General features: G+C 46.9%; 2 protein-coding genes across 4 annotated transcripts; both read left to right on the top strand.

Moving 5' to 3' along the window:
• Window positions 1-1,078: 1,078 nt before the first annotated feature.
• LOC100356315 (ribonuclease 8) lies at window positions 1,079-4,284 on the top strand. 2 transcript variants are annotated; one of them, XM_017348176.3, is made up of 2 exons: window positions 1,079-1,220; window positions 1,710-4,284. In XM_017348176.3, the coding sequence occupies exon 2, from the start codon at window positions 1,750-1,752 to the stop codon at window positions 2,218-2,220; it is 471 nt and encodes a 156-aa protein (XP_017203665.1). In that variant the 5' UTR covers window positions 1,079-1,220; window positions 1,710-1,749; the 3' UTR covers window positions 2,221-4,284. The 2 variants fall into 2 exon arrangements, with proteins under 2 accessions (XP_017203665.1, XP_051678583.1); XM_051822623.2 differs by having other exon boundaries at window positions 1,084-1,220; window positions 1,746-4,284.
• Window positions 1,086-20,640, top strand: LOC100352281 (ribonuclease 8). 2 transcript variants are annotated; one of them, XM_002718045.5, is made up of 3 exons: window positions 1,094-1,220; window positions 10,430-10,644; window positions 19,689-20,640. In XM_002718045.5, exon 3 carries the CDS (start codon window positions 19,694-19,696, stop codon window positions 20,162-20,164), a length of 471 nt encoding a protein of 156 aa, XP_002718091.1. In that variant the 5' UTR covers window positions 1,094-1,220; window positions 10,430-10,644; window positions 19,689-19,693; the 3' UTR covers window positions 20,165-20,640. The 2 variants fall into 2 exon arrangements, with proteins under 2 accessions (XP_051678582.1, XP_002718091.1); XM_051822622.2 differs by lacking the exon at window positions 10,430-10,644 and having other exon boundaries at window positions 1,086-1,220.
• The last annotated feature ends 914 nt before the right edge of the window (window positions 20,641-21,554 follow it).

The raw sequence follows: 21,554 nt of genomic DNA, 5'->3' as shown, positions 1-21,554 counted from the left end.
AGCATGACCCACCAACACCTCTCCTGAACTACTTTCTTCCTTAGCAAGGGTCACTTGTGGATTGTTTTTTCTGTCTTGACCCAGTGGAATGTAAGCTCAACAAAAGTACGCCTTTATTTCATCTCCCTGGTTCACTTAAGCAGTTTGGTACATAGTACCTTCTTCGCTCTCATATATGTGCTAACTACATGAAAGAAAGCAGAACCTAAGATTTGGAAATTGCCTAACAGGTGGATTCTGAAAACAAAAATACTATTCATCTCTGTTTTCCAGGCCTTCCCACTCAGAGGTGGTGATGCTCCTGTGCCTTGGTATCTCGTTTCTCCTGAGCGTCACATTCCAAGCACCTGGATACCCCAGTGTATCCCTGGCCCAGACTGTCCCTGCATCAAGGAACAGGCTACACCAGTTAGAGGAAGGGCTAAGCCAGGATATGGAGAGCAAAAACATCAACATCATTGAGGAACAAATATTTGCACAATGGTTAGGTTTTGCAACTTTCGGTGAAGTAGGGATGCAAGTAGTAAGAAGGAGGGGTGTTGGGTGCCTTTTGAGGTAAAGACAGGTGGCCTTAGCACCTGGGGCTGGAGCGCCCTGAGGGGTGAGTCACCCTGGAGCCACTGAGCTGCTGGGCGTGTGACTGTGATGACTCACCCACTACCCTTGTCTCCATCTCCTCCAAAAGATAAGCAGTGTGCCTGGGTGACAATACACCAACACAGCTTTAAGCTATTCTGTCTAGAATACCTCAGGTCAGAGAAAAGGCAACCCTTAGCACCACAGTGTTCGGCTTTCCCCCAGATCACAGAACAGGGGTATAGTGGGGAGAAGACAAATGACAACTGTCCCTGAAATTCATTTGGGTTGACACCTGTGTCAGGTGCTTTACTAACAAGTCATTAAAACCACATGACCAGGGGCCAAATGTAGTGTAGTCTTTGAATGCTAGGATTCAAGCTTCCTCATTGCTAAACATGTTCAGGCAGGTCCAGTAGCTTCATAGGTATCCACTTATTTGGAACACGTAAGTGGAGAGGCCTGAACCTGATTCATTTCCTTACACAGAGACTGCGTTCCAGCCTGCTGCCAAATAGAAGGGGCAGACTCAGGCCATCTCTTAAGGAGTTGGGCAGTGAGAAGAGCCTTTCGGAGATCTTACAGCCCAGATACTCTGCAGCCTCAGCCTGCTGAACAGCAGGTGCAGGACACGGACTAAAGAGGTGAGTCTTACATCAAGATTTGATGAGGAGTGAGACGGGGCTGGGTTCTGACCAGGTAAGAGTATCCTCTGCTGAGTAAGAAAGTGGAAAATGGACAGAGTCCATCTCAGGATGGGGGCGAAGGATGAGGACACACATTGAGGAGAGGGAGAGTGAAGAAGAGAGGAGAGTGATGTTGGGGGTAGACAAACAAAATGGAGAAGAGAGGGCCATGGTGAAGGGGGGTAAGGGGACTTGGAGAAGATGGAACATAGAGAAGGGACAGGGGCCACAGTGAGGGAGAAGAGGTAGAACAGAGGGTGAGAGGCAACAGGGACAGAATGAAGGGGATTAGGGATATGAAGTGAGCGGGGTGGGCTAGGGGATGCGGTGGCAGAAGCAAGCACAGATGGAGAAGGCGAGGCGAGATAGAGAAGAAAGAAGAAGCTAGAATGAGCAGGGGCAGGAAGCCTGATTTCTCAACTGCACCCCTCTGCTGTCTGTGCCCAGCGACCCTAACCCTCCATTCTGACTGCTCTCCCCAAGAGAGATGACACGAGCCCAGGTAGGATTCTGCTCCCTGCTGCTGCTCCTGCTGCTGGGCCTGTGGGTGGCGGAGCGTCCAGTCACTGCCAAGCCCAAGAACATGACCTCGGCTCAGTGGTTTGAAACTCAGCACGTGCAGCCCACCCCTCAACCATGCAACTCAGCGATGAGCCGCATCAACCAGTACACAAAGCATTGCAAAAGCCTCAACACCTTCCTGCACGAGTCCTTCACCAGCGTGATCCCTACCTGCAACACCCCCAACGTGGCCTGCAAGAATGGCCGTAACAACTGCCACAAGAGCCCACAGCCTGTGTCCCTGAGCACGTGTGCCCATGTCTCAGGGTCATATCCAGGCTGCAAGTATAAAGAGAAGCACCTGAAGAAAGCTTACATAGTGGCCTGTGACCCTCCCCAGAAAGGGGACTCTTGGCATTCCAAGCTGTTGCCTGTGCATTTGGACAAAGTCTTTTAGATTTCCAGACCTCCTCACTCTTTGGCTGAGCCTCACTTTCCTCTCCATACCTCTGAGTTACAACTCCTACACCCAGAGCATTATTCCCCCCCCCCCCCCATCTCTGGGCATCTCCTGGTTCCGGCTCTTTTGAGAGGTAGGGTGGGGGTTGGGCGGGGCTTGAGGCTGACTTGTAGGTGAACTGAGCTCCGGTGAGGGCTTCGTCGTGTGCTGCCATTTTCCCAGAAGCGTGTCCCGCAGAGAGAGGATGAGCTAGTTGGGGGTAGGGGGAGTGCTGGGCTATGCCTTTACCCATCACTCCTCTGTTCCGTCTTATCATGGCATCTTGACAAGGGGAGGGAAGAAATGTGTGGGATTTAAGGACTGAATTGTTCTTGTTCTTAAGCCAGAAGTCTTCTCCAGCTCTGATGCGGTAGGGAAGTGACCCGTGTGGAGAGAGGTGGCCAGAACGAAGGAAGATAACAAATATCCCTTCATATTTCTATAGCACGCCCTGCTCTTAGTGAGCCCTCTAATCTTTTGTGAGACAGAATTGACAGGGATTACGTGCTTTGCCGTTGAATGAGGAAACAGATTTCAGAAAGCTTAATTCGAGAGCTGATCGGTCTGGTTAGTAGGAGAACCTGGACTTGAACTTGGGTTTCCTAACTCTAAATATAGGATGGTTTCTACTACACCCAGTGGGGCAAGCAAGGAGATCATCGCAGGAACAAGAGGAGAACTAGGTGAGAGTTCACTCGTGAAGAAATGCACCCTCAGAGCTCTGAAACGCCAGCTACCCTGTGCTGGCTGCAAAAAAAGGCTATTACCTTGCGAGCCAAGAGACACGTTATGAGGCGCTCCAGGATCTCTCCCCCACCCCCACCCCAGCTGTTCCTCCCCTTTCTCTAGCCCAGTGCTCTTCTTCCAGCCTGGGCCCTGGGCTTGGCTCTAGCTAGATCCCCTTGGCCTGAAGGCAGAGGGTAAGGGGAGTGTCCCTGCTTCATCCCCTTACCAGGATCACGTTTCCCTTGACCTTAAGGGACTTCCGTGGCCCTGAGCCTGCTTGTCACAAACAGGCTGGTGGGAGCTGCCAGAGCTTCCTTCCTCCTGATAGCGATCTCCCCTACCTAAGTGTTTCCCTGGCTCTCCACACTGGCAGTGCGCCCGGCCCTGAGGGGCTGAGATATGGAAATGCCATCTCCCTGTACCCCTGCTGCCGATGCCGATGCCGGGTCTCCCTCTGTAGCACGCAGAGCTGGAGAATCCATGGCTGTACCTGTGCACTGAGTGCGGAAAGCCCCTTCCACAGTGCCCACAGCCCTGACCATCCCCAGACTCTCCCTCATCTTTTATCTCAGCCCCAAACTGTACCACATCCAATGCCCACCCCACTTCAGAGTCACCTACACTGCTAAACTTTTGTGCCGCCTCTTATCTACCGCTCCCACACCCCTAACCACACCATCAGAGTAAGCTCTGGAAGCAAACAGAAGCGGATGTAAATCATGGCTCAGTCATTCCCGGCTACATGACCTCAAGCAAATTACTGAACCCTCCTGTTTTCATAGGGTAAAATGGGAGTGTTCCTGTCTCCCACCCAGGATTGCAGGAAGATCTACATTTATGAAACTCTGATCAGTCCCAGCAGGCACTCCATAGATAAATGGATAACAAGCAGTGGTGGTGCTGTCTGTGTTTGGAAAACAGGGAGACCAAGGCAAACACCGCAGTCAAGTCTCCTCGGCAGCTTTCTTCTCACAGAGCAATGGTCATGAGTGCACGAGGGAACAAGTCTGCCGGCGGAGTCCTGCTAGGTGGGACATGTGGTTGGAGTTGATGAGCGGAGAGCGAGTAGAGAAAGGACGATCAAAAGACAGGAGAAGAACATTGGACAATTCGGAGCATGGAGCCAATAAGTTGACAACTTGGCTGTGCCAGAGGCTTAAAAGTAGAAGAACAGTAAATACACATCGTGGTTAAATGCCAAACAGCTGTGAGAATCACTGTGCCCTGGCATTGGAGCATTGCCATCATAAAATGGACTTCTGAGATATGTGAATAAATCTGTAGTTTATCCAAAAATCTTGATTTGCTTTGTACTCTTCTATTCACTGTACTATATACATTTTGCTATTCTGAAAGGTGGCGGTTTTCAACTTAGGTACACAGAAGAGCAAGATAATGGGGGAAGATGATTTTCCTCTCCACTTTATTCTTTGTTCACAACTCTTTATACTCTTCGCAGATGACTTTCCTTACCAATATTATGGTTTTGGAGATGGCCTCCTCAGAATTTTGAACTGGTTAAAGTTATGCATTTAATGCATACTCCTAAAATAAAAACTGAAAAATGGAAGTTTTTCTTGGTTTTGTGGCATAGCAAGTTAAGCCTAGCTTGTGATGCCAGACTCCCACATCAGGGTGCCTGTTCTAGTCCCAGTGGCTCTGCTTCCAGTTCAGCTCCCTGCTAATGCACATGAGAAGGCAGCAGAAGATGGCTCAAGTACTTGGGACCCTGCCACCTACGTGGGAGACCTCAAATGGAGTTCCTGGTTCCTTAGCTTCATCCTAGCCCAGCCCCAAATAGTATGGCCGTGTAAGGAGTGAACCAGTGGATAGGAAATCTTTCTCTATGGCTCTCCCTATCTCTCTGTCACTCTGCCATTCAAATAAATTAAAATAAATATTTTTTAGAAAATTTCTTCTTGAAAGATTCATGAGCTAAATAATATTGGATGTCAAAAGTTCTAAAGTAATCTATGGTAACAAGGGTCAGAGCAGGTGTAGCCCTCAGGAGAGGCACTAACTGCCTAGGGACCTGGGGGAGACATTGGAGAAGCTGGAAATGTCCTTCCCTGGGTCAGATATGTTTGGAGTGTGAAAACTCACTGAAATGTACACTTCAATTTGTGTACTTTACTGTATGTGAGTTATGCCTCAATCTTCAAAATCCTCCAAAACGTATATTTCTTAAGGATGAATTTATTTACATGATTAATGATAATACACCAATCAATTCTAAAAAGACTATGAAATAGGCTGACGCTGTGGCTCAATAGGCTAATCCTCCGCCTGCGGCGCCAGCACTCCGGGTTCTAGTCCCGGTCGGGGCGCCGGATTCTGTCCTGGTTGACCGTCTTCCAGTCCAGCTCTCTGCTGTGGCCCGGGAGTGCAGTGGAAGATGGCCCAAGACCTTGGGCTCTGCAGCTGCATGGAGACCAGGAGAAGCACCTGGCTCCTGGCTTCAGATCAGCACAGCACGCCAGCCATAGTGGCCAGGTGGGGGGTGAACCAGTGGAAAAGGAAGACCTTTCTCTCTGTCTCTCTCTCTCACTGTCCACTCTGCTTGTCAAAAAAAAAAAAAAAAAAAAGACTATGAAATAATTAAATCATAGATAGAATTACAATATTATCTAATTTCTATTCTGTCTTATACTAATTATTAAGTTAAATAGTACTTACCCTATTTATTAAGTGGTTATAAGTATTGTGGGCTCAAAAAAGTATAAATAATGTTCTTCCTGAAGCTATTTAGCTAACATATTTTCCTATTGTTTATATTACCTATCAACTCATCTTCTTAATTTTTAGCAATGTGAAAATTCTTAATAATTATTTTATATATAATATTATAGTTTTCACAACCATTCATTATTACTACATTTTTTTTGACAGGCAGAGTGGACAGTGAGAGAGATAGACAGAGAAAAAGGTCTTCCTTTTCCATTGATTCACCCCACAATGGCCGCTGCAGCCGGCGCACCGCGCTGATACGATAGCCAGGAGCCAGGTGCTTCCCCCTGGTCTCCCATGGGGTGCAGGGCCCAAGTACTTGGGCCATCCTCCACTGCACTCCCGGGCCACAGCAGAGAGCTGGACTGGAAGAGGAGCAACCGGGACAGAAACCGGTGACCCGACCGGGACTAGAACCTGGGGTGCTGGTGCCGCAGGCAGAGTATTAGCCCATTAAGCCACAGCGCCAGCCCACTACATTTTTCTTAAAATAGTAAATATGCATTTAAACATTTTCTGGTTGACAGAATTTCAACATTTTCTAAAGTTCTTAAGGGAAATTTCACTCCAAGTTACATGTACATGCTCACCAATATTTTAAAGTGAGTATTCAGATATTAACAGTGACTTCAAATGACCTGTCTTGTTCCCATCACTGATGCTTTAACTCATTAGATTTGGCAGTAACCCAATCTGTCACATGACCTTGATCACAGCCAAGTTTAGGTATGCCAGGAATAATGTTGAAATAGGCATTTGATTATTCAGCCTTCCAAAAGCCAAAGCCCAGGTCCAGGATGATAGTAATTCAGACCAAATGCCAAAGCTGACTAGCCTAAATGCACTGCCACTTGAAAGATGAAGAATGAGAAAAGAAACTGATTGGTTGTAAGTTTTCTGTTGCTAGAACTGGGAGCCTGGAGTGGGGAGAGGGTGTCCAGTAATGCCCAGACTTGTGTAGCTGGCTTTCTGGAAAATTATTTCAACCCAGATCTAAGGAACAGAAATGGAGTCCAGGACAGGGAATAACCCAAAAGCTGCAGCGCGGATGATCTGGCTTCCCTAGGAGTCATACTATCAGAGGCAAATTAGATATCAGACTTTTCTGCATGACCCTGGTTCCCAGAAGTCTCCATACCCTGAAGTAAATGTGTCACCATTATTATGAAGAGGGCCAGTTGAATCTGTGAAGAGACGGGTCTGGCTCTCAGGGGTAGGGTGTAGGAAGAGGAAATGCCTTTGGGATCAAGGCCCTTCTCTTCACATTGGCCCTCTTCATAGAGTCGATAGCTCCAGGGGATAACCCTAGAGCAATGGCAGCAAAAACACACCAACAGCAACAACAACCAAGGAGCCTCCTCTCCAGGAGAGCCTTCGTCCCTAGCCCCACACTGTTCCTACGCCCCTGCACAAGTGGGCTTCTAAAAGTCCTTCAAAGACTTCACAGCTTCACTTCAATGTCCTCTTCCTACCCCCATCTAACCATGCAGGGAAGGGAAGTGGAGCAATTATGGCTTTTACCAGTAGGTTCACCTGGGTGGGACCACAAAGCCAGTAAACTTGACAATGGATATGGAGCCGCAGGGGCATGAGAAAGTCCATGTTGCTATCAAGGCCTTGTAGGGAGTCCATGGGTAAGGAAAGATATCTGCCCATGATAGAAAAACCTCTTAACTAGGGGGGGTAAGAGTTTCCTCTGCCATACAGAGGCTCCTACTTCACAAAGAATTATGTGAATAATTGTTTCAATACTTAGAAAACACTTAATTCAGTGGCTGGCATATAGGGAAAGTTTGAGAGGTATTAGCATTGATATTTATTACTGTGATGTCAAATGTTGGGTGGCCAAAACTGTGATGAATGGACCAGGCCTGACTTCCGTGACAGAACAAAGATTTAAACAAAGGAGGCCAAACTCCTCCTCATCCTCTTTATGCCAAAAAGGCTCCTTCCTAGCCAGGAGTAGGTAAAGTAAGGTTCAAGGTCAGTTTAAAAGGACAATATGCATTAATTTCTCTAGGTAAGGTAATTTGCAGAAAAAGGTAGATGTTTTCATTTGGAGCAATGAAAAAAAAAGCTACCAAGAATATTTTAGACTATTTTATTTAAGCTAAGTTTTTTTTATCTCTATCCTCCATAATCCATGAATCCAAAGATAAGGAGAAGTTGGATGATTCAGAGTCACTAAGTTTTTAGCATGCCCTCTGCTATGACTCCTATCAAAAGGGTTCAATCGTCACAGCAACTAATGAAGACAAGGCTCTAACGACATTTCCAACTTTCTCCCCAAGAGGTTTAAACTAGTCCCTAGGTAAGCTTCCTATCCTCTCAGTTCCATCATGAAAAACCCCTATGTTTTCCCTTCCCTCTGATTCATCTGAATTTCCCAAAACCTCCCCCAATGTTCACAGCCCATGGTCCCACTGCTTTCCAACAGTTGATTACAGTGGGAAAGCATCATGGTCAAGAGTGAGCATCTCGCGTAGCAGCTAAGATGCCTGCATCCTAACTGGAGTACCTGTGTTTGATTCCAGGCTCTGGCTCCTTACTTCAGCATTCCTGCTAATGTAGAGCCTGGGAAGCAGCAATGATGGCTCAAGTAATTATGCTCCTACCATCTACATGGGAGACCGGGATTGCATTCCTGATTCCTTGCACTGGCCTTAGCCCAGCCTCAGCCATTGCAGGCATTTGGGGAATGAACTAGATTGGAGCTCACTCTCGCTCTCGCTCTCTCTTCTCAAATAAATAAACATAAATAATTTAAAAAAAAAAAAATATGTACTCTGGGGTGGGCATTTGGTGCAGCAATTAAGATTGCCACTCGGGGCCGGCGCCGCGGCTCACTAGGCTAATCCTCCGCCTTGCGGCGCCGGCACACCGGGTTCTAGTCCCGGTCGGGGTGCCGGATTCTGTCCCGGTTGCCCCTCTTCCAGGCCAGCTCTCTGCTGTGGCCAGGGAGTGCAGTGGAGGATGGCCCAAGTTCTTGGGCCCTGCACCCCATGGGAGACCAGGAGAAGCACCTGGCTCTTGCCATCAGATCGGCGCAGTGCGCCGGCCGCAGGGCGCCAGCCGTGGCAGCCATTGGAGGGTGAACCAACGGCAAAGGAAGACCTTTTTCTCTGTCTCTCTCTCTCACTGTCCACTCTGCCTGTCAAAAAAGAGGAAAGATTGCCACTTGGGATACCTGCATCCTATATCAGATGGTTCAAGTCCTGCCACTGCTACAGTTCAGCTTCCTGCTAATGTTGCACACTGGTAGGCAGCAGATGATGGCTCGAGTAGTTGGGTCCCTACCACCCAAATGGAAGACTCAGATTGAGTCCTAAGCTCCTGGCTTCAGTCTGGCCTACCCCTGGCTGTTTGTGGGCATCTGGGAAGTGAACCAACATATGATAGACCCCCACCACCACGCTGTGTGTGTATGTCTTTTAAGTAAAGTTAAAATAAATAAAAATTTTAAAAATAGGGGTCAAAATTGTGAAATAGCAGGTAAAACTACAACCTCAATTCCAGCATCCTGGAATTCCAGTACTGGTTTGTGTCCTGGCTGCTCCACTTCTGATCCAGCTCCCTGCTAATGAACCTGGGAGAAGCAACAAAAGAAGGCCCAAGTGTTTGGGCCCCTGCCACTCACATGGGAGACCTGGAAGAAGCTTCTGCCTCTTAGCTTCAGCTTGATCCAGGCCTGGCCATTGCATGGCATCTGGGGAGTGAACTAGCAGATGGAAGATCTCTCTATGTGTCTTTCCCCCTCTCTCTGTAATTCTGATTTTCAAATAAATGTATTTTTTAATTTTTAAAAATAATAACTATGAACTCTGGACATTTTTTTAAAAATCATGAAAGCTGGCATTGTTAGCACAGCAGGTTGGGCTGCTACTTGCGACACTTGTATCCCATATGGGTTCCAGTTCCAGTCCTGGCTGCTCCACTTCTGATCCAGCTCCCTGCTAATGTGCTTGGGAAATCAGCAAAAGATGGCCTGAGTTCTTAAACCCCTGAAGCCATGTGGGAGATCTGGCTGGAGTTCCTGGCTCCTGGCTTCAGCCTGTCCTAGCCACGGCTGCTGCAGCCATTTAGAGAGTAAACCAGCAAATGGAAGATCTCTCTGTCTCTCTGTCTCTGTCTCTGTCTCTCTCTCTCTCTCTCTCTCTCTCTCTCTGCAACTCTGTCTTCCAAATTAATCTAAATAAATATTTTTTTAAAAAAGCATAGTCATTACTTTCTTTACACAGAAACTTTGTTGAACTTCAACATTTTAAAATACAAATTGTCACTCGTGAATTAGTACATATTCTTGCTTAGGCTCTTGCATTTAGCAGATGTATGTCTCAGAAGATAGTGACAAAATTAATAATGTTGCAAGATATCTATCGAGTGATTCAGAGATCACCTAATCATACCTTCCTAATTTTACAATGAGAAAATAAGACCTCAAGGATTTAAACATGTGCCCAAGGCCACATGGCTAGTTTAGGCAAAAACTCAAGTTTTTTGAACCAATTCAGTGATATGTCCAAACTGGAACTCTAATTCATGGTCCCAGATGGATATCAGACTTTTTCAAGGGTTAAATCCAACGTGATAGACTGACAAATCAATCTGCGAATGGGCAGATTCCCAGATTTGAGACAAAAACATGTTTATCCTAAAGAGCATTTAATGCCCATGATCTTGACATGTTTGCATTTCTATCCTTCACCTGTATCAGTGAAATGGAAAAATAATAAAAACACCCAAGGACTTGAGGGTTAACCAGTCAAGCATATCCCTGGCCATGCCATTGGTTGTTGGAGACATAAATAAGGACATGAAGCAAGAATAAGACCTTCATCTCCCATCTGCTACTCAAGGACAGGGGAAAACCTTTCCAAGATTCTGTTTGGAGGAGCTCCTCTTCGAGACATCCAGAAGCGTTTGTCTTTGGTAAGGGTCCCCCATTTTTACCCTCCATGTGAGTACATCCAGAGCTGGGCTTCCACCATTGACTCGAGTTGGTGGAGCAATACTTCTCAGACTTGCCCCTGAAATGCTAGTAAGGGCAGAGGAGAATTCCCCAAAACAGGCGAAGCGGTGCTCCACAGCCTGAGCTTGCTCTGCCATCTCTTTTATTCAACTATTATTTGTAAAATGGTCATGTGTCAGATGTTTGTGTGTTACATTAAAATTTTGCTTGTGCTAATAATGAATCCATGTCAATATGCTAATTTTGGTCCTCTGCTATGGTTCTGGGGGCAAGGATATTAATAATTAAGAAATAGTCACTGGCGTATTAAGGGGTAATGGGCACCTTGTGTGTAAGTTGTTCTCAAGTAGCTCAAGGGAATGTTAATAATTGGGGAATTTGGATGGAACATAAAGGAGAAATCTGTGTGCTTTTGCAGAATTTTAAATTATTTCAACATAAAGATGTTTAAATTTATTGTTAAATGTTATGCCATTGAATGTTTCAACATACTCCATCACGCAGTTTTATTGTCTATAAAAAATAATCAAGTAATTTAAAAGCACCTCAAGCACTTTTAGTAAAATATGAAAGAAATATGCTTCTTCATCCTATAACTGTGTGACTCCTCTGTGCCCACCTTGGTTGTGCCGAAGATAGGAGAATCCTGACCTTCGTGAGGTTTGGCTTAACTTGCTCTGCATGAGTTTGTTATCTCTGGCCAGTATTTCACTAGAAAAACTGGATGAGGAAGAAGGATGCTCTCGGGGCTAGGGTAGTCAGAAGGTCCCTCACATCCAAAAAATGGGAAAATAGACACAAAGCACTAGGAGCAGTGACAGGAACACAGAAAGCCCTCAGTAAGTGTTAGCTGTGAGTGCTTCGCTCATTGTCACCATTGTCATACCTGGGAGGTCTGAGGGCTGCACTTGGCTTGTGAGTGCAAGGCCAGAGCAGGCATGGGAGAGAAACCACAGGCCTCAACTCTGGTTGGGTTAAAGACCACACCCTCTTCCTCAGGAGGACAAGTCCAGGGGCAGGAATGAAGGAAGACAGTGTACCTGCTGAGGCAAGGCCTTGGTGAGAATGGGCACTCTGAGAAAAACCCCAAAGAATTACACAGGAAAGAAAAAAAGAAATGAGTGGCAGACATGATGAGTCACGGGAAAGAGAGAGAGGCTTCCCAGAAGGAATGAGACAACCGTATTTCTTGTAATGGAGCGCAGAGGCTCAGCTCATAAGCCAGGGTCCCGCTCATAAGCCATTCTCACGGCCATGGGCCTTCAGACCCCAGGGCCCATGTGGAGGAGAATCCCTCCTGAAGGGATTTAGTCTAACTTGTGGAAGCTTCTGAAAAGTTTCTCCCTCAACCTGAGACTAAAGTGGCTCCCCTGTCCTGATTATTAACTCAGTTATTAACCTCAGTTAATTTCTAACCTCAGTTTCTAGGAAAACAGTGGGAGGAGAGCACTGAAATAGTCAGAATTCTGTTGTTCTCAAGAGCTGCTGGGGGGGGAGGGGGGGAAGGATGACACTGCCCTGCAATCTCTCCATGCTCTGGTTTCTCTCTTGGCTTTCCCAGCCCCACTACACAGTTTGCCTTCTATCCATCTTTTCCTTCCTCCCTCCCTCCCAGTGATATTGTTGCTTATACTAAAAAAAGTAATTGTGATGCTAAATAGTCACAGCCACAATCTCATGTGTTAATTAACATTGTAATGAATGTTTCTCAGCCAAGAATAATAACAGGTCAAATGGTCAAATACCGGGACCTCAGGGCAATCCACTGCCAGGAAAATGTGCTCCTTTAAGTCACCTGTCCTAACTCCTCTACTGCCCTCTACTGAGGGACCGGGAAGCAGCCTACCATGGATAGGTGAACAGTTTAGCAGTTTAGCTGAAAATATTCTATACTGCATATTGCATCCAGAGTAACAACACTTGCCTCCTGAGGCTAACGAACACTGTGCCTTGCTTCCCAGCTTATCTCAGCCTTGGAGCCCACAGACAGAATCATCAGCAACAGTTCTCCCACACTGTCCTTAGTACCTTATCAGAGCAGTGTAGCTTTTAACCCATCAGCCGCGGGAGTTTCCTCTGTAAACACGGCCCACCACTGTCCTGTACTGAGGGGCCAGGAGCCAGTTCTGGCCACTTCCATATGGGCAGAGGAGTGGACAGTGTATACCTCATTTCCCCCTCAGCACCCCTGGTCATTTGGAGGGGCCTTGGTCCCTGCTGCAGCAACCCTGCTCCTCCAGAACCCTCCTTCTTCCTGAAGACACCACCAGGCGGCTCTTTGGAGCCTGAAGAATCTTCCTGGGGTGCACCTGCTCTGAGACTACTGCCCTCCTGGTGCTGCTGCCCTTTAGCCCAGCAAGCCAGATGGAGCTTCCTGGCATTATCTACCTTCCTGGAGTATCCTGAGAAAAACTGGCTTAGGGAGGAGTGTTGCTTATTCGCTAATCCTTCTTTCAAGCCACCTCGGGGTCTTCTTTAGGCCTTTCTGTATACTCCAGCCTGGCACTTGCGGTGTGGGAATTTTAGAAATCATTCAATTGAGACACTTCGTGTTATAAGTGATGAAGAGACAGACAGGACTGGGGTGATGACTGGCTTGGACACATGGTTACTGTGGGCCTCTGTGGGCCAGCTAGCCAGGAGCTGGGCTCTCAGTGAAGAGAAAAAACAAAAGTAAAGTCAAAGACAAGTTGTCTTAGAGACAAAAAGAAGACCAGTCTATTACACCCCAACAATTTTCCTGGGGTCAACTGTGATTGGAGAGAAATGAGAGAGGCTACTGGGAAAGGGTGTGTGGATAGGACCTGGGCTGAGCAGGAGTCACCTTGATGCCGTACTGGGGAGGCTGGGTGCGACCCTGCGCAGCAGAACCACTGGGAGTTCTTAGCAGAGAAACAAGGTAGAGAAAGGAATATTTCCCAAGACTCACCCAACAGTATTATATATGCTCAGTTAGACTTGGGGAGAGAGTCAGCAAGGAGGCAGTTAGGAGGTGATGAGAGATACTCAGACAGCATGCATACCAGAGTACCAACAAGACTACGGGACTCCTGTTCCCCTCATGCTTTGAACAGGCTGGGTACTTGTATATGGCCTACTAATTAGTATGGGGATGAAGTAGAAGAAAAAATCATTCCTCCTGCTGCTTTTGGAAAGCCCTATTCTGACCCAAACCTTGAGTACTGAGGTACATATTATCCTGGTCGCCTTTAGTGAAGTAGTTACTCTACACTGTCATTCTCTCAAGCATTTTAACATTGCAATACACCACGCTGAATATGTGAAATCTACATGTATATTCACAATTCAGTATCATTTTTGCAGAAACGCATCTATAAATATTTTTAAAGTTTTATTTTTGAATTATTTCACAAGTAATTCCTGATTGACATTGCTCCCTCTTCAATCATAGTACTTGGGAGTTCCTGTAAAATGAGAACATCTAAACTCAGATCAGTTCCCAGTGTAATGAACTTTTTTAAAATAAACTTATCTTTTAATTCCATTTTTTCCAAGAACATTTTTTAAAGCTTTATTTTATTTATTGGAAAGATAGAGTTATAGAGAGAGGTAGAGACAGAGGAGAGGTCTTTCATCCACTGGGTCAGTCCCCAAATGGCCACAACATCCAGAGCTGGGCTGATCCAAATCCAGGAGCCAGAAGTTTGTTCCAGGTCTCCCACATGTGTGCAGGGGCCCAAGCACTTGGTCTATCCTCCACTGCTTGCCCAGGCACATCAGCAGGAAACTGGATCAGAAGTGGAGCAGCCAGGACTTGAACCCATATGGGATGCTGGCGCTGCAGGCCAGGGCTTTAACCCACTGCACCACAGTGCCAGCCCCATGTAGTGAACTTTTTATTCATGCCAAATTCCAAGGTAAATTATATCAACTTTATGTTACTTGGTAGCAGGTAAGTAAATATTTTGAATTTGATTTTGTATGGGTTTTTATGTATTGGACCCAATGTAATTTTTTTCTCAGTCTCAAATACTGTAGGCTCTTGAAAACCTCCCAGGCTCTAGACAATGAGTACTCAATGGATAAGAACAGCCTTGAGACTGTGGCAGCTGGGAAAACTCATGATGAAAGGCCAGGATCAAAACACACACCAAAGGCACCCCCTCCTCAGGTCTCTCTGGGTGAGGCTGGCCAGCTGCAAGGCCAGCATCTACATGAGGGAAAGCACATTTGCAGCTTAATTAGATCCAGAGCTTGTAAAAGCTGTGGACAGTCACCGGTGGTCAGCAGGAAATGTCTAGACCAGCCCTCTGCAATCGCTACCATTCCCACCCTCTCGGTCTAAAGGCTGGCGGACTTGGGTCTGCAAAATGAATAATCACTTGGTAATCTTTCCATCCTGATGCATGGGAGCGGCTCAGATGACAGCCTGCCAGAGAGAAATAACTTCCCAGAGAAGGAAATTTTTCAGAGATTTGCTCCCTGGTGCTCAGCTCAACTGTTTTCTGGGTTCAAAAATCAATGTTTGCTTTGTGGGGAGCAGTGCCTGAAGGGACCCCCACAGTGGAAAGGGTGAGTTCGGGTGGTGAACTAGGCTCTACCTTGGGGAAGAGGCACAAATGTCTTATAAGTTCTACACTCAGAAGCACAGATCCTAGGAGCTTTGTGATTTTTGCCACCTTGGGGAACATTTTATCTCAAAGAAAGAGAAATCATACAAATCCCAGCAGATGCTGGACGGCGTCCAACACATGAGCCACAGACCTGAGACTGGCACAGAGCGAGCTCCCCAGGTGCGGTCATTCACTTTCTCCCTGGACAGTTTTTGCAATGTCCACTCATCTCCAGTATTGTAACTTACTCAATATAGATTTACTAAATGGAAATGAATTGAAACTGTAACACCACCTTTCACAGAATCTAGTGTTACTTAATAAACAGAAACAAAAATAAGTATAAGAATGTAATCCATTTGTTTATTTTTATTTATTTGAGAGGCAGAGAGACAGAGACAGAGAGCTCCCATCTGCTGGTTCATACCTCAAATGCCTACAACAGCAGAGGCTGGGCCAAGCCAAAGCCAGAAGCCAGGAATTTAATCCAGATCTCCCCCTTGAGTGGCAGGAGCCCAATTACTTGAGCCATCATTGCTGCCTCCCAAGGTCTGCATTGGCAGAAAGCTGGAATTGGGAACAGTTAGGATTCAAATTCAAACGCACTAATATGGGAGTGTCTTAACTATTAGGCCAAATGCTCATTTCCAATTTGTTTAGTTTCAATCCAGATATTATTTTCAGCTGAAGATTCAGCCTAAGGCCAGTTGTCTCTATTAAAAAGGAGAACAAACAAATGTCAGAAAGTATTTAAAAATTTACATTTTTGCTCAAAGGGAGATTTTCTTCTAAATGTTACAGAAGGATTAAAAGAGAGTTATTTAAGGAATGTTCATGCATTATCTAGAGCCACAGAGACACACTGACTGTGCGCTGTTACTATAGAAAACTTTTTCTCCCTCCCTTTTCAGCTTGGCACTAGACCAAAGGGATGGGTTGAAAGTCAGGAAGCTCCTGGCCCCAGCCCTGCCACTCACTCGGTGGCCCTAGGGAGGGCGCTTGCCCTTTCAGGAACTTGATTTCCTTCATCTGCAAAATGAGGGAGTTGAGTGAAATTATCTCTAACGTCTCTTCCAGCTCTGGCCTCCTATCATTCCAAGACATCCTCCAACAGGGCAAAATGTCAGGTATGGAAAGAACCCGGCTCACCACACAGCTTTGCCGACTGGAACATGATTCTCTTACCAGGAGCAACTGTTTCTTCCTAACTTCAGCGAGAAACTGGCCCACAGAATGGAGAACTAGTCTGAGGGCATAACCTTTTTTTTTTTTTTTTTTTTTTTTTTGACAGGCAGAGTTAAACAGTGAGAGACAGAGAGAAAGGTCTTCCTTCCGTTGGTTCACCCCACAGATGGCCGCTATGGCCGGCACACTGTGCCAATCCGAAGCCAGGAGCCAGGTGCTTCCTCCTGGTCTCCCATGCGGGTGCAGGGCCCAAGCACTTGGGTCATCCTCCACTGCACTCCCGGGCCACAGCAGAGAGCTGGCCTGGAAGAGGAGCAACCGGGACAGAACCAGCACCCCAACTGGGACTAGAACCCGAGGTGCCAGCGCCACAGGCAGAGGATTAGCCTAGTGAGCCATGGCACCGGCCACAGCATAACCTTAAAACCAACTCTTCAGGAACACCTAAGCTAGTCTGGGATAGTGGGGGATGGACTCTTGGCCTGTTTCTCGTCAAAGATTAGTTTTTTTGTGATAAGTTCTCAGAGATTCAAAGAAGAAACATGGCAAGGGAGCATGTGGCACAGCACTTAAGATGCCACTTGGGATGCCCATATCCCATTTCTGAGTACCTGGTTCGAGTCCCAGCTCCACCTTTGATTCCAGCATCCTGCAAATTTGCACTCTGGGAGGCAGCAGTTGATGGCTCAAGTACTTGGGTCCTTGTCACCCAAATGGGACACCAGACTGAGTTCCAGGCTCCTGGCTTTAGCCTTGCCCAGTCTCAGCTTTGCAAATATCTGGAGAATGAATCATAGATGAAAGTTGTCTAAGCCTTTCTCTCTCTCTCTCTCTCACTCTTGCTCTCTCTAAGAGGTGAGTAGGAAAGCAGGACTTATTAAAAGGCAAAGAGATAGCACATACTCAGTGAGTACCAGCAACCTGGAGAGGAGAATTGCCCCCATACAACCTGGGGCCATACTTTTCAAAGGTTTAGGGGTAGTGCTTGGGACAGGGCCTGATGGAATGTCCAAAGGAGGCAGGGTTTGGGTTGCAGCCACAGCACACATGGTCTCCAGGAAGGTGTCACAGCACGGGCATCCGGTGCCTGATGGAAAGTGCGGCTTGGGTGAGGGACTGATGAGGAGTGGGTGTGCCGAGCCTTCGGCCAAGCTGAACCAGCATGAGAGGTGATGGGATTCGGGCAGTGAGCATGTTTGGATGTTGGCAATCCTTAGCTTCTTGTCCCTCACTGAGTCTCTGCTTAGCCCACATCAATAGTGTGGCAACAGGGTTTGAGAATTACAAATCACAGACATTAGGGTCTCTATCCAGAATGAGTCTGTATTCCAGTTTGGAAGATCTTAGTCTGCTAACCTTGCACTCACCAAGTACCACAGGCTGAGTAATTTCTAAACAATAGAAATGCATTTCTCAGAGTTCAGGGAGCTGGGAAGTCTCAGGGTCTGGCAGGGCCCCCTTTCTGCTTCTCTCTGTCCCCACACCGGGGTTCTCCTGGGCTCCCTTCCTAAGGGCACCAACCCCATTGTGAGGACAGTGGCCTCATGACCTGATCTCCTCCCAGATGTGGGAGAGGTTCCTCTTCTGTACAGGAAATTTCCATCTATCAAGCAAATCTCCATCTGGAAGGGAAGCAAGACTCTAAATCACTGGACAGTCTCTTCTCCAACAGAGAAGCACGGACTTACATCTGCACAAGGAAGCTTTCTATTGCTTACTGCACTTTCTCTGGTCACTTTCTGTAGGTCTTCGCCATCTTGTTTCAGTGGATGATGATATTGAAGCCTGAATTCAAAGCCACCTCTTTGAGATTTGGCTCATTTCTCTGGGAATCACTATTACATGTTATTAACACGTGCACGTGTTAATAAACTTGCTGGTGGGGCTGACGTTGTGGCATAGTGGGCTTAGGCCTCTGTCTGCAGTGCCGGTATCCCATATGGGTGCCAGTCAAGTCCCAGCTGCTCCACTTCTGGATCCAGCTCTCTGCTACAGCCTAAGAAAGCAGTAGAAGATGGCCCAAGTCCTTGGGCCCCTGTACCTGTGTGGGAGATCTAGAAGGAGCTCCTGGCTCCTGGCTTTGAATCAGCACAGCTCTAGCCATTGTAGTCATTTGGGGAGTAAACCAGCGGATGGAAGATCTTTCTATCTTTCCCTCTCTTTTTCTGTAACTCTGTCTTATAGAAAAGAAAACAAAAAGAAACATTTAAAAAAATTTTTTTAAAAAGAAACTTGCTGGTTTTTCTCTTGTTAATCTCTTTTGTTATAAGAGCCCATCCCAACTAAGTGCTATGAAGATGACAGGGTTCAGGATGATATAGAACTGATACCAGGGGCCCAGCACTGTGGCACAGGGGGTAAGGCTGCTCCCCACAGTGCTAGCGTCCCATATGGCACCAGTTCAAGTCCTGGCTGCTCCACTTCTGATCCAGCTCTCTGCTGTGGCCTGGGAGGGCAGTAGAGGATGGCCCAAGTGCTTGGGCCCCTGCACCCGCATGGGAGACCTAGAAGAAACTCCTGGCTCCTGGTTTTGAATCAGCCCAACTCTGGCTGTTGTGGCCATTTGGGAAATGAACCAGTGGATGGAAGACCTCTCTCTCCCTGTCTCTCTGCCTCTCTGTGGCTCTGCCTTTCAAATGAAAAAAGAAAAAAAAAAAAAAGAGCTGATACCAATGACAGCTGGATCAGAGGTCCTTGTCTTCACACAAGAGAAGAATTTTGACTGTGTGATGGAGAGTAGCAGGAAGTAAACTTTCATGAACAGAATACATGTGACATGCCAGGAGGGGCATTTCAGTCAAGAACTAAGAACCTCTCCCTTTCAAATAAAATTTTTTTTAAAAAAATATTTTAAAATAGAGTATCTTTAAGACGGACAGAAACATAGGCATCTAGAACGAATAGGTGCTTTGGAAACTAGGGGCTTCGATTCAACCCTAAATTTCACACTGTCCAGCTGGGTAAGGGTAGGGGTTTCCTTAACTTCCCTGAGTCAGCACATGAAGGGTGACCGCACTCACACCTCCTGAAGCTGTTCTAAGGCATAAACAATGTGTGTGCTTATCGGAGACATTAAGAGGCACACTACCTGCTGGAACTGAATCATAAAATGTCAGTGATGCTCTTACTTATCTTGGCTGCAGGAGCCCTGCAATCATTGACAATCTTAGAGAGACCAGCAGGACTTCCCCCTTGATGACTTGCTCACCCATCTATCTGCCCTCTGTTTTACTGTCCCCTCTTAGGAAAGATGGCACCAGCCAAGACAGAGTTCCGATCCCTGCTGCTGCTCCTGCTGCTAGGCCTGTGGGTGGCCGAGTACCCAGTCACTGCCAAGCCCAAGGACATGACCTCCGCTCAGTGGTTTGAAACTCAGCACGTGCAGCCCACCCCTCAACCATGCAACTCAGCGATGAGCCGCATCAACCAGTACACAAAACAATGCAAAAACCTCAACACCTTCCTGCACGAGTCCTTCACCAGCGTGATCCCTACCTGTGACACCCCCAATGTAGCCTGCAAGAATGGTCGTAACAACTGCCACCAGAGCCCGGGGCCCGTGTCCATGACCAATTGTCAGCATGTGTCAGGGTCGTATCCAGATTGCAAGTACAAGCAAACAGAAAAATATGCATCCTTCATTGTGGCCTGTGACCCTCCACAAACAAAAGACGACTCATCATATCCACTGCTCCCTGTGCACTTTGATAAAGTTGTGTAAGGCTCGCTCTCCCCAGGCCCCGCAAGCTCTGCGGACGCTTTCTGCTGCTGCTACATTTCCTTTCCTCTCTTGAATCCCTTACTAAGCCTTACCCCCTTTGCAAATACCATTTCCCGCCCACAAACCCAACCTCACATGCTCTTGATTCCTTAGGGGGTTTATGGGTATCCAAATGATGAGGGAGAAGGATCCTTCTCTTTAGCCCTCTTGTTGCTTCCTTTGCTTTCTCGGTGTGTGGTACTGCGTGACCCTTCCAGAGTCAAGCACACAGGATCTCAGAAGGATGGATCCAGGTTTTGTGAGGCCTCTGACTTATATAACTCTGGAGACCCTCTTAAAGAAAAAGAACGTAGAATTGCAAGTGCAAAAATAAGTCAGGGCAGTGATTAGATAGCTCAAAGAAGGGCAGGAGAATCTTGTGCTGGGCAAAGGAATGTATCTGGTTTCGCTGAAATAAAAGACTCTACTATTGCTGATTGAATGTGTTGCTGTCTGGGGGGAGGGGAGAGGTGGAGCTGTGAGGTTTAGAGCTCTCATTCAGAGGGCCTGGAACACTTTATCTCCATGAGGTGTCAGCTTCCCCGCCCTACAGGCAGGAGAGAGGACAGTGTTCAGTGCAGACACAGCCTTGCAGGGTTGGCCTTGATTCTGTCATCCATGCCCTTAAGAGCTGTCTGGTGGTCCTACCCCATGTGAAGAGGAGGAAGAAGAACAGGCCAAGCCCCAGGAAGCCGGTCAGGTCTGAGGCCTGACCCCCTTGAAAATCATGCCCCAATGGCAGGATCCAAAGCAGGGGCCTCAGCCTTCAGAAGTGAATTGCCCCTCCTTGGGGGTTTCAGAATCAGGCCCTACCAAGAATCTTGACCCAATCTTTATTAGTGCTTCTCTAACTATAGTGAAGGAGCAGTTTTGTATGCAGTCTGCCATAGAAAAATACTTTTGTGGGATACAATAAATGAATGACTAGGACATGAAATAGAATATACAGATACAAGAAAATAAGTGAACATCATGATAGATATTCACACAGAGAAACACATCACATAGTTGACATACGTACGTACACAGGGACACATACTCACACCTGTGCACCTGTGTGGGCTACACATGTATGCACCCTTAATAGCAAGGTACCTCCTCTCACTCCCTCCTTTCTCTGCTTCCTCCTCACATTGCCTTTTCACTTTTGGAAAAAGATGCTCCTACCCAGACCATGACTCAGAATAAGGACAGGATGTTGGGTGAAACATGAAGTGGCAGAGAAAGCACAGAATCCAAATTCCAGCTCCCAAACCCTTCCACGCCTCCAAGAAACAGAGCTCACTGCAGCCTCACACCCACACCGTCCCACCTCAACCATAATTTCCCACAAAGCATCCACCCTTGCACA

This window comes from Oryctolagus cuniculus, chromosome 12 (genome assembly GCF_964237555.1).
Source record: "Oryctolagus cuniculus chromosome 12, mOryCun1.1, whole genome shotgun sequence".
Lineage (NCBI taxonomy): Eukaryota > Metazoa > Chordata > Mammalia > Lagomorpha > Leporidae > Oryctolagus > Oryctolagus cuniculus.
This window is presented reverse-complemented; position numbering and strand designations above follow the sequence as displayed.

Bases quoted from the DNA above. Each gene is read 5' to 3' on its own strand.
- LOC100352281 (XM_051822622.2), top strand. From the start codon at position 19,694: ATGGCACCAGCCAAGACAGAGTTCCGATCCCTGCTGCTGCTCCTGCTG.
- LOC100356315 (XM_017348176.3), top strand. From the start codon at position 1,750: ATGACACGAGCCCAGGTAGGATTCTGCTCCCTGCTGCTGCTCCTGCTG.